Here is an 11,875-nt window from a genome sequence, read left to right as displayed (position 1 = left end):
TATTTGGGGTCACAAGTTTTTGCCATGGATATTTTGTGGTTCAGAAGATAAAAAGTTTGGGAACCACTGACTTAGAGTAATTAAAATAGAAAAACAGGGGGTTTGGGCTTAAGATGAACAAACCAATTGGCGGGCCGAGCTTTGGTCACTCGTGGGCCGGATGTGGCCTGCGGGCCGCCAGTTGAATAGCCCAGATCCATAAACTATATTTTAGTATTTTTCTCTTTAACACAGTGTAAGTGTTAAATATAAAGAGTTATGTTATTGTTAAAGACAATAATTTTATTCAAGGACTGCTAAAAGTAGTTAATTCATCATGTTTTAGACAAAGATTTGTCCCTGACACATTTTATGAGCTGTGCTCCACGTTCACTCAGCTGAAGTGAGGTGTACTCCACACCTTGGTGCTCATGTGTTTTCTAAAAGCTCACGTCGATGCAGGACAGGTGAGGGTCTGCAGACTGTCAGTTTCTGTGAGACTCACCGTAAAGACGTACCTTTGTTTTCTCAGCAGGACTCTTAGGTACAGAATGATCTGACTAAAATATATTTATTCCTAGTAGAGTTTTGCAAGTACTTGACCAGTAAATTCTCAGACCTGGAAGGTGGTGAACTGTTTCTAAGTGTGACAATCTGTTTGCCCTGTAGATCACTGTGGACAGAGGTATGCCCTGGAAAGAGGCTTACAGCAAGTCCCTGAAGCTCAGCGCTCCTGATGAGGGCTTCTACCTGTCCTATAAGGTGAGCTGACTTCAGTCAGTCCAGGCTGTGCACAGAAAATAAAAGCATGAACTGAAAGCTGAAACTCTGCGTTTGTTCTTTCCTGCAGCTGCGAGGTAACAGTCCATGTGTGCTGCTGGCTGAGCAGGGGCGAGGGAAGCACTTCAACATCTACAAGCCCAACATCGGCAAGCAGACGCAGCCYGAGAGCCTCAACAACCTGCTGCAGAGATACAAGAAGGTAAGACTGGCTCTATGAAGAGCTTTGTAAAAGACAGATATTTTCTGCACTGACATGATCGCTGTTTGATGYAATGTTTCATCACAGGTTAAAGTTGAACCTGGTCAGGACGGAACTCTGTCATTTGTAAAACAGAGGGAAAAACAGCTCTGGTTGCATAGTCTCTGCTACAGTGGAGACTWGAGAGGATCCTTTAAATAAACAATTAACAACTAAACTTTGTACTTTAGCTAAGGACATGGACACAGTGTATAATGTTTGGAGTATGCTTAGTCAAAGTACACAGGATAGTGTTAGGAGCATAGTACGTGGTGTACTTGTGTATGTGTACTTGTTTCTGCTGCAGAATGAGGACCGTCATGTTTTTAGCCAACAGAGTGAGGACATTTTCCCGGTCCTCACTTTTTTTTTTCAGTTCTACTACTAGTTATGTTTAGAGGTATTATGTGAATTAAGTTTTGGTTAAGATTAGGGTTAGAGAAAATTTCTGGGTTAGGCATAACTACCGGTAGCTGCATTTCCATTGATCATGAAAATGCGCAAATTAGAATTTCTAAAATAAATTTGCTCAATGGAAACACATCAGTTTCGAAAAAACTTACATTTTTCGACAAAATGTTTTTGCGCTAGGATGAGGTGGTTTTTCGGCCGTATCGAAATTGGTGTGTTTCACAAAACTGCAATGGAAACACTTTTTTCGCGTCACGGGAGTCAYGTGATCAASAACYGRCTGTTTCTACTGGCGAAAAAGACGACGACGAAGAAGATGACAGGAAATAAAAGTAGYAGTAAAATCATTGAAGTTGTAAAATAAAGTAGTTAACTCACCGATTACATTTTCCCATAAATGCTGCATACGTAGCCRCTCCCAAGTATAAGGRGCTTGTCACTCGAAAGCCTCGATAAAACGCTGACGTCTCCTCTGATGGCTGATGATGAGCGCTAGTGTCGTGGTAGCACTATGCTTGAGTTTACATCCATTGCTGCCATGTTTGTAATGACTTATTGTGAGAAAAAACGTATTCACACGTGACTTTAATAACATTTCTTACTTAATGGAAACACTGCAATTGTGAAACTGTGTTTTTTCGACATTAATAGAATATCGACTAAGTTTTGCGCACATTTGCAATGGAAACACAGCTACTGTGGTTAAAAATGAATGGAAGTCAATACAAAGTCCTCAGTTTGGTGGAAATACAATCTGTGTGTGTGTGTGGGTGGGGGGGGGATTGTTGAAAAACACCTCAATCAAAAGATCTGTCTTTGCTCTAAACCAGACGTGTCCAAACATTTTGTCACGTGCGCCAAAATCATGAAGTCAGAAGGACTTGAGGGCCAAAAGTATTTTTCCTTTACCTGCTCAACAATAAACTAAGCATTGATTACTTTAATTAAACAAATAGTCAGATTTATTGCTGGAAATGGATGCGTAAATTAATCTTTATTAATTAATTTGCAGGTTTCCCTTATTGAAAGAAATTTTGCAATTTTCTAGGTTTCAATTGGAGGAAAAAATAACCCAATTTATTCTGATCAATAAAATCAGGATTTAGGTCACTCTTTGGTTTAAAATGCTTGCTGTTCAGATGAATTTAATAAATGAATTAAAAGCAGATTTAAGTGCAGCAAAATCAGTTTCTGAGTAGAAGTCACCAGATAGATGTGGAAAAAGCTACGAGTCTGGTTATTTAAAGACAAATAATTTGTTTTGTTGCCAATATTTTTTATTATAAGATTTTACTTTGTGATAAATTTGCCCTAATAATAAATAAAAAGTCTCCATCTACATCAAACACCTGTGTCGGGAGGATAAATATGTAAACAAATTACTATAACTCTTGAACTTAAGTCGGGGGCCATCTCCCTGATCTAGCCCATGTCATTGCTTCATTACGATGTTTCATAAGAAGCTTTGCTGCCCCCTGGTGGGCATTAAGGTGAAACGACAGGCATGGATTTGAAGCAAACTGCAGCTGTGATGAGTTTTCAGCTAATAATTACGTTGTTATTTCAGGTTACTCCAGAGGAAGCTAAGGACAGCTGGGAGAACCAGTTCACCTTCTCTTTAGAAAAGTGTAGTCACGCCAACTGGTAAGAAGAAATCCACATTATCCCCGAGGGCTTTCAGTCAGGCTTGTTCTCACAAGCATTCTGTGTGTGTGTGTGTGTGTGTGTGTGTGTGTGTGCGTGCGTGCGTGCGTGCGTGCGTGCGTGTGTGTGTGTGCTTCAACACTCAGAGGCCATTTGTGCTTAAATCGAAACAATTCAACTGTTTCAGCCTGACAAAGTGTTAAAAAAAGCTCATTGAATGCACATTTCCTGCGCTCCTCCTGCAGGAATGGGAAGTGTAAGAAAATCGAAGAGGGCCACGAGTGTCTGCAGGGCATGCGCCTCCGTCAATATCACATGTTGTGTGGGGCTTTGTTACGCGTGTGGAAGCGGGTGTCCGACGTGGTCTCTGACATCACCAACTCCAGCATCCTGCAGATCGTCCGCCTCAAAACTAAGCAGCGCAACAAGCAAGTCGGTTAGTACACGCTGGCTTCCCGTTTTTTCTCCTTTTTTTTCTTCTAGACTCAAGCTCAAGTTTGAAAATGCAAATTAGATTAGTCAGATGTGTTGTTGTGATATTTAAAGAAGAAGCTGTCAAAGTGATGAGTCACTTGTGGGATAAATTTAGGTGATGCTATAAATCTGTCATTTATCTGCTTTGAATCTCTGTAAACACGATTAAAGCTGAAAGTGTGAAAAGTACAAAACGTGTTAGCACAAGGTTCATGGACTGCAGCAAGAACCATACATATACAGAGAGCTTTTCTTTCCAACCAGTGCTTTACAACACAATCTGTGACCTCGTGCAGCCGTTCACACAGCACTGTCTCTGCAGAGCGTAACTGAAGAACTCACTCCATAGATAGTAACAGTGCTTAACTAATGGCTGGACGATAAAAATATAGACACGTGATCAATATCAATAAAAAATATGTTCAGTACAACAACGATAATTTCACTTAGGGAAGTTTCCGAAATTTACGTCAAGAAATAAAAGTTACAGACGGACCGGGACCGGAGACTGTGACGACCCATAACAGCTGCTGAAGCTGTAACATCACTACCCACCTCCTCTAAACAAGCCGGTGCTAATTATTCATAAAATAATTGCGTGACCCTTACACCGCTGACCAATGTCTGATGAATCTCAGCRACCCTGAAGATCTGCACGGTATCCTGAGGCGTCGCCGGCTGAAAGGAGGCGTCGTAAAACTGGAGGAGCTCCTCAAGCTAAAGCCTGACTGAGCTACCACCATGACTGTTTTAGCTAAGATGGATTCGCTTTTTCATCTTTATTTTGATCGAMTCCAAAATTACACTAAAAAAATAAATAATAATAATAGTAATAATAATAGCAATTTTAAAGTGCTGAACAAGTAATAACAGATAAAACCAAAATAAAAAAAAACTTTACAAATAAAAACAGATGAAACACCAAGAGAAGCAACAAAACTATAAATGTAAAGTTAATCAGTTGTTGATGTCATTCTTAATCCAATTTAAATGTGAAACCCTTTAAAACTCCTCCAAAGGAACAAAGTAAATAAAAACAGCAAACAGTAAAAGATAAAAAGAATACAAACAAAGGAAAAACTTGATAAAAACCATAAAAATTAACATCTAAGATATAGTAAAAAGATGTTCTGAGGGTTTCAGTAACAACTGTTCCCTTCCAACAAAATGACTCCATTTGAGGAGTCATTTWAAAATTTTAGTTTTAACTTTCAGAGCACTTCATGGTCAGGCCCCCAAATACATCCTGGACCTTCTGAAGCCTCTCTGTCCATCCAGGACTCTGAGGTCTTCTAATCAAATGCTGCTGGTGGTCCCTCAAACCCATTATAAAACCCGTGGAGACAAAGCTTTTCAGGTGGTGGCCCCGAGGCTCTGGAACGCTCTCCCTCTGTACCTTCACTGCTCAGATTCTACTCTTTTAAGAAACATCTGAAGACATTTTTATTCAGACAGGCTTTTAGTTAAGTGCTTTTTATTGTGTTTCAATTGTTGTTTTTATATCTGTGATCTGTTTTATTGTTTTTAATTATTTTTGCTTTCTGTGAAGCACTTTGTGATGTTTGTCTGTGAAAGGTGCTATARAAATAAAGTTTACTTACTTACTAACTGTTCAGTAGTTACTGAGATATTTGGCTAAGAATCAGAGTTGAGTCCAACAGCTAACTGTAAAATAGTTTGTGTAGTTCTTAAAGTCATTGTTGGATCAGTTTCTTCTGATAGCACACCAAATTTTARTTAAATTCTGCTAAATTGAGTAACTAAATCAGTTTTTTTTTATTTCATGTCATTTTATGTTGACCTCAGTGCGACCTTTATTGAATTCCATGTTCTGGTGAATGAGATATTTTGCTAACACGGCAAACAGTGTTGCTGCCTCTTTGTGGCTGGTGTTACAAAGCAGTCTTTGATTTGTGTCTTTAGGTGTTGATTTGTTGTTGATTGATTTTTTTGATCTCCGACCCCCCACCACCCAGGCATCAAGATCCCAGAGRCCTGCGTGGTCCGCGTGCGCGAGGAGCTAATGCTAATGAACGAAGAGGTGAAGAAGAGGAGGAAGGAGAAGCAGCTGCAGGAGCACATGCGTCAGCTGGAGCAGGAGAACAAGCGCCTCCCAGACAACCAGAACTCCATGCTCAACGCCTTCCTCAACCAGAATCCGAGCCACGCCTTCGCACCGAGCCAGAACGCTCTGCAGAGGACTCAGAACGGCAGCATGTCCCAGCTGGAGGCTCAGATCCAGTCCGCTCTGCAGCAGCCCTCCTACAGTTTGTCTCTGCTGAGGAACCAGACCCATCAAAGGACCCACAGCAGCTGGCCCAACAGCTCCAGCTCCTCCAGCACCAACAGCCAGGTGGTCCTGCCCAAACCTGTCAGCCACAGTTTCCCTCAGTTCTACAACCAGCCCTTCTTAACTTCGTATCATTTACCCAAAAACACGTCACTCCACCAGGCGGCGCCGTCTCCAGACTTGTCTTCCACTAATCCCCTGAATGAGATCTTGGACCTGACGATGAGCTCGCCCTCCCCCTCCACAGACAGCACAGACGCCGGGCCCAGCCTGGACTTTAACCTGGCTCTGTTCCCCGGGATGGCCCCCGACGCCCCGCCCCCTGCAGCCCCACAGCAGCCTTTGATGCTCCAGCAGCCGCCGCCGCCGCAGAACCACAATCTGCTGACCAACAACCACGACCAGGACATACTAGAGATACTTGGCTTRGCGCTGCCCCCGCAGAAAACCAACCCCTCATCCTCAGCCTCCACCTCCTCCACCTCGTCGCTGTCAAACAACCCGGTGTCGCTCTTCTCCATCCCTTCCTCGTCCCCTTCCTCCTCGTCCTCGTCCTCCTCGTCCTCCTCGCTGTTTTCCAACTCTTTACCCACGCCCTTTCTCCTCCAGCAGTCGGACCCCGTTTCTCTCCCCAACGGCCACTCTGGCGCCCTGGACGTGCGCGAGGCCCTGCACAGCATGCTGCAGGCCGGACAGGACCGCAAGTCTGTCATCCAGTACCCTCAGCAGGACTAAAAGCCTCGGTGGTTACACCTCAGTCAGACTCCGTAAGGTTGTTGGCATTTTGTTTAGTCTTTTGGAGTAGATTGCATCCTTTTTTTTTTCTTTTTCTTTTTCTTTCCATCCCTTTTGAACCTGTCCTCCCCTCAGGGCCAATAGTCAAGTCACTGCCTGTTCCTTCTCCTTTAGCATTTCCGACTTGTGGTTTAATGTCAGATTTCTGCACCAAAGCAAGGCAGCTGTTTCAAAAGTTCCAAAAAAAAAAAGAAATAAAAGGAAAGGAAAAAAAAAAGAAAAGGAAGTCAGGAAAACAACCTGTGGTAACTGCACTCTGTGTGGGAATCCTCTAACAAACCTCCTTTGCTGCTTCATTTGAGGTGAGATCAGTGAATTCGCTGGAAGCTCTGAATGGCTGTTTCTTCACCGTGCTTGGCAAAAAAAAAAACAGAATAAATAAATGTATGCAAGGCGAGGTTTGAGGGAAATAAGGTAGATTTTAACAATATGATGACATCTTTTCGCTGATCAGCCATAAAATGCCTCAACTTTCAGTTTTTCCTCCACRTGCGTCCCTCTCAGTTCTCCCTCTGCTCATTTGAACACTAGTGTGAGGAACAAATGAAGAGGAAGAGCAGTCTGCTGTTGCAAACAGTGCCTTCAGAGAAACCTATAAATGCAGTCTTAAAAAAATCCGTGTAGCCTAATGTATATATTTTTACTCTTTTATTTTTTTAATTTAAAACAAAGGTATATTTGTATTTATCCCCTGAGGGAGTCTTGTCAGTCGGTGTTTATGTTACATGAYGCTGGTGTCGGGTTCGTTTTTCCGTCGTTGCGATCGCTGCGTAGCTGCTTTGGGATTTTTAAAAAATTAAATAATCCGGGCAGAAAAATATTTTCACAGCAGTCGGTTTGGGTTTCAGAAATCCATTTAAAGTGGACATATCATGCTTTTAAATCCTTCTTTTTTCACATTTAAATCATTCAGTTGGGGTTTATATAAAGTGGAACTCCTTATTGTAACTCCACAAGCCCCTCTTTCACCCCTTTTCTGAGGTGTCTCAGATCAACTCGTTTTGAGGCTGTTTCTTTAATCCAAATGAGCCCTCCCACCCAGCTTCCAGGACGGTTCACTTTAGTTTGATCGAGGGGTTTACGACTCTGACTTAAGAGTCTCACCCAGAGGATGTTAGCCAAGTATCCAGGAATAATGCGAATTTTTGACGAACTTTTAAATTGTCGCCAAAAAAGAAGAAAACAAGAAATGTGAATTAGGGATGTTCCTATCTACTGGTTTGGAACAAATCAACCCGGTTAAGTGTAATTTCGTCAGATGTTGACGTTACACACGGCTGTCATAAACAGGAAGTTCAGGTTCCAAACTAGCAGGGACCACATGGAGAAAATGGAGAGACGTTTTTAGGAATGTGTTGTTATCGGGTAAGGTTGTAATTGTTCTGTCATATCAACCAGTGATGTTACGTACTGTCCAGAGACGTCGAGAAAAAATATATAATTCTCATGGTAATATCTAATAAGGCGCCGACAGAGAAACAACTGATCAATCATGTGAGGAAAATATTTATTACGTTAGAACCAGGGCTGTCAGATGATTAATATTTTTAACCTGATTAGTCCCAAAGTAGCTGTGAATTAATCATGATTACTCTTAATTTTAATATACATTTCTAATGCATATTGATAAAATAAATTACTTGTAGTTTTTAATGTTTTTATGTATAAAACAAAATTGATGCTTAGACATGATTTTTTGAATATAAAACAGGACCTTAAAAATGCTCCAAACATATTTGAGTCAGTTAAATTTTGTGCAGAATAATGAGGTTAAATCAAGAATTCATGGATTTTCATTTCAAATGAGWACTACATGAGGAATGAAAGATASRTACTAAGGTCACAGTTGTCAGCAAAACATAAATAAACAAAATAAAATAAGCCACAAGAAGACAAAAAGAAAGAAAAATGTACATAATGTGTTACACATGGAGTTTTTTTAATTTATTTTATTTATTTAACCTTTATTTATCCAGGTAAACGGTTTGAGAAACACTTCTCATTTACAAACATGACCTGGCATGCTCTGAGTGCATTGCAATATACAAACCTACATATTCAGCCAGAGTAAAGTGATTGTAAATTTTAATCACAATTAAAATTTTTAATCTATGTCCTTTCAGCACTAAAATTAATCAGAGTTAACTCGATTAGTTTCACAGCCCTGGTTAGAACGTATTCGGCCAGTGTCGTTCCAKCTGACCTTTCACTCGAGCTCTTTGGAAAATCTGAAAATCGCCTCGTAAAAATTGAGGACATTTTTTTGAATTTTTCCGTTTCCTTCAACCTTTTCTRATGCGCTACTTCAAAATACGCAAACAAGAATGTTGATGGAAACACGGTTGCTGTGATGTAATAGTTCAGAACTGAACGGGTTGAAAAATCRGACCCAAACAGAACATAAAGAAATGTACGCAGCACCAGGAGAAACTAAATTCTAATTATCTGCACTCCCAGAGGCTCAAAGCACACAACAAAATGCATTTAATGGCTAAAAAGGTGGATTTTGCATGATGTGTTCCCTTTTAAAATGGAGGGAGGGATGTAAACAACAACCAGGCCCAAAGTCGGGTGCAGAGGGTTTGGGTGACACTACCCTCTCAGACGTCCTCGTCCTGCTGGTGTCCCTCAGCCTCCGTCGTCTCGTGGTGGTTGGATCATCCTCTCTGTACGTGATTTCCGCAGGTTTGACCGTTTTTTGTTCCAGTTTTTGCTCAGTGGTACATGACGTGTTCGAGCAGCATACGTACAAAATATCATCTGCCGTCAAACCCAGATAGTTTTATATATATTGTATTTGTGATGCATTGTTATTTACATTACTGCTTTATTTGTTTGTGTATACGTGTCATTTCGATCACATTATTGAAAATTAGGTTTTAGTCTCTATTATCAATGGAAACTTTTTATTTTTATTGAAGCCCTTTTACTAAAATTGTTTGTCTCCGTCTTCATGTATGCAGATGAGTTTAGTTTAATTTTTTTCAGCAGTTTCAAACTTCATGTGTGATTATTGTCAAAGTTGTGAGCCCCGTTCATGTTTGTGGGTGAACATTATGCACTGTAGTGGGTTTGTTGACAGAAATGCCAGAGGTTGGCTGATCCAAAAGCAATAAAACCATTTACCACAATAGTTTCGAAACAAACAACAAAAAACCGAACATAAATGTTTACGCTTAGTGTTTTTATCTTTGCATGTTTATTTTTTTTTTCTGTTCCGCTTCATTCTGAGACGTTTGTAAAGTACATTTTTGACAGATTGAGCGCAGTGTGTTCTCAACGTTTTGTTTGTTATAAGAAAAGAAATGTTATTTATATTTAAGGGATATTTAGATTTTAGATCTCGCCTATTCTAGCTGATGAATCCTTTTGGTCAGGGACGTTGCTCGTGTTAAAGATCGTTATAAAACTAATTCTATTCTAACCTGCCACCAAAATAAGTTTGCACTGTTTCTGTACTGCTGTGCAGCGTCTGAATTTATTTCTCAGTTTACTCCGGTTTGTCTGGTTTAACCTTTTGCAGAAATACCAAAGTTTTCCTCGGACACCCCTACAGATACTGGCTCAAAGATATGAGATTTTTTTTAAATCAAACTCAGGAAGAAAACCCACAGGATTATGTAATACGCCCCTCCTCCTCCTCCTCCTCCAACTAATAAATTCATCATGTTGTGATTTTTTTTCTTGACTTTGTGCTGTGATTCTTGCTGTATTTGTATTTTAGACTAAATGTGATGAGTTTGTTGTTTGTCCTYGTGAAAATGTCAGTGGTTCTTTTGTTTGTTTGTCTTTTTTCAAATGTTGATGCCATCTTAGGGGCAAAGATCAAAATAAGAGGCAGTTTCTTTTGAATTCTTTGTTTTTCTTCAGACTGTTTTATTCTTATTCGTCCTGCAGCTGTGGAACAGATTTTTAGAGCTCGTTTCACGTCTGTTTTATACTCTTATATGTAACTGATAAGTCCCTTAGTAGGATTAAACTGACTCACTCAAAGTAATCATTTATGTTCATCTCTTTTTCTTTTTTTTTATTCTTCCTGATAAGGCACATTCCAAGACATCAGTCTGCAACAGATCTGGTTTTGTGTTTGTCACAAAAAGAAAGCTTTATGTATTTAAGGGACATGAACTGCAGTTTTTAGGAAAATAAGCCTTTTTTATTATTGATTTGCTTAGTTAGGTCTTTAATTCTATCTTTTTTTTGCACTAAGAGTGGCGTAATCCAGTTCCTGTTCGTGTTGGTTATTGAACAGTGCGAGCTTACTGGTCCTGTTCCGTATGAATCGCTCTGTGTATACTGTACTCATGTTTCTCCTTTCTTTACCATTTGCATATTATATAAATGTTATCACTCTTAAGTAATTTATTGCTAACTAAAAGGAAAATGAGACAAAAAAAACATGCTACTGATTGTATGTATTTTTAAACAAAGCCTATTTTTTCTGTACAAAACAAAAACAACAAAAACTGTGTTCAGCACTTTTATTCTGGGTTTTGCTTTTGTTTTCTATATATATTTATAATTTAGATCTAAATGTATATATTGTAAAATTTGTGCCTTTTGACTAATTCTTTAAATAAAAAAAGGTTTTCTACTCATTACAGGAAGGACTATATGAAATTGCAATCTGAACTTTGTAAACAAATAAAAACTTGAGGATTGCTGAAACTCCAGTCTCGTTTGTTTCCTGGGATTAAAACGACTGCATACAACCATAAAATTTACTTTAGCCCCCTGAGACCCTGCATCCTCACACGAGGACATCACTCATTTATTTATTTATTTATTTATTTTATTGCCTCTGCACCATAACTCATTTTCAACTTTGACCCGCAGGTCCAATTATGAGCACCATCAGCACCACCTAGTGGTCACGTAACAACATTACACTCATTTCAGTGATAATGGCATCTCTCATCAGAAAAACGGGCAAAGTAAGAATTCAAATCACATTTCATGCTTGGAACTAGCGTGCGCAACCCCACCTCCCCAAAAATATTGTTATAAAGACCATAATGACTAAAATATAATGAATTGTTAATGTTGGAAAAATTATGTTGCTAGTCGACCTGTTTCAGGTGCACATACTGCATATATTATGCCACCATCATCTTCATACTAGTCTACACTCTTCTGATATGTCTTGTTGGAATGATATACACTCCTGATCAAAATCTTAAGACCAGTCAAAAAAGTGCAAGAATTTGCATTTTGCACTATTGGATCTTAAGAAGGTTCTAAGTAGAGCTTCACAATGTTAA

General features: G+C 39.6%; 1 protein-coding gene across 4 annotated transcripts in view; it reads left to right on the top strand.

Annotated features, from left to right (window-relative positions):
• The window catches only part of sbno2b (strawberry notch homolog 2b), a gene marked incomplete in the record, with an annotated part of 100,437 nt that extends 93,453 nt beyond the window's left edge, over positions 1–6,984 (top strand). For all 4 annotated transcript variants that reach the window (XM_014016760.1, XM_014016759.1, XM_014016758.1 and 1 more), the window contains 5 exon segments: positions 649–741; positions 830–961; positions 2,979–3,055; positions 3,301–3,491; positions 5,506–6,984. In XM_014016760.1, the coding sequence (XP_013872214.1) occupies positions 649–741; positions 830–961; positions 2,979–3,055; positions 3,301–3,491; positions 5,506–6,554 (1,542 nt within the window).
• Positions 6,985–11,875: the final 4,891 nt, after the last annotated feature.

This window comes from Austrofundulus limnaeus, unplaced genomic scaffold, assembly GCF_001266775.1.
Source record: "Austrofundulus limnaeus strain Quisiro unplaced genomic scaffold, Austrofundulus_limnaeus-1.0 Scaffold153, whole genome shotgun sequence".
Lineage (NCBI taxonomy): Eukaryota > Metazoa > Chordata > Actinopteri > Cyprinodontiformes > Rivulidae > Austrofundulus > Austrofundulus limnaeus.
This window is presented reverse-complemented; position numbering and strand designations above follow the sequence as displayed.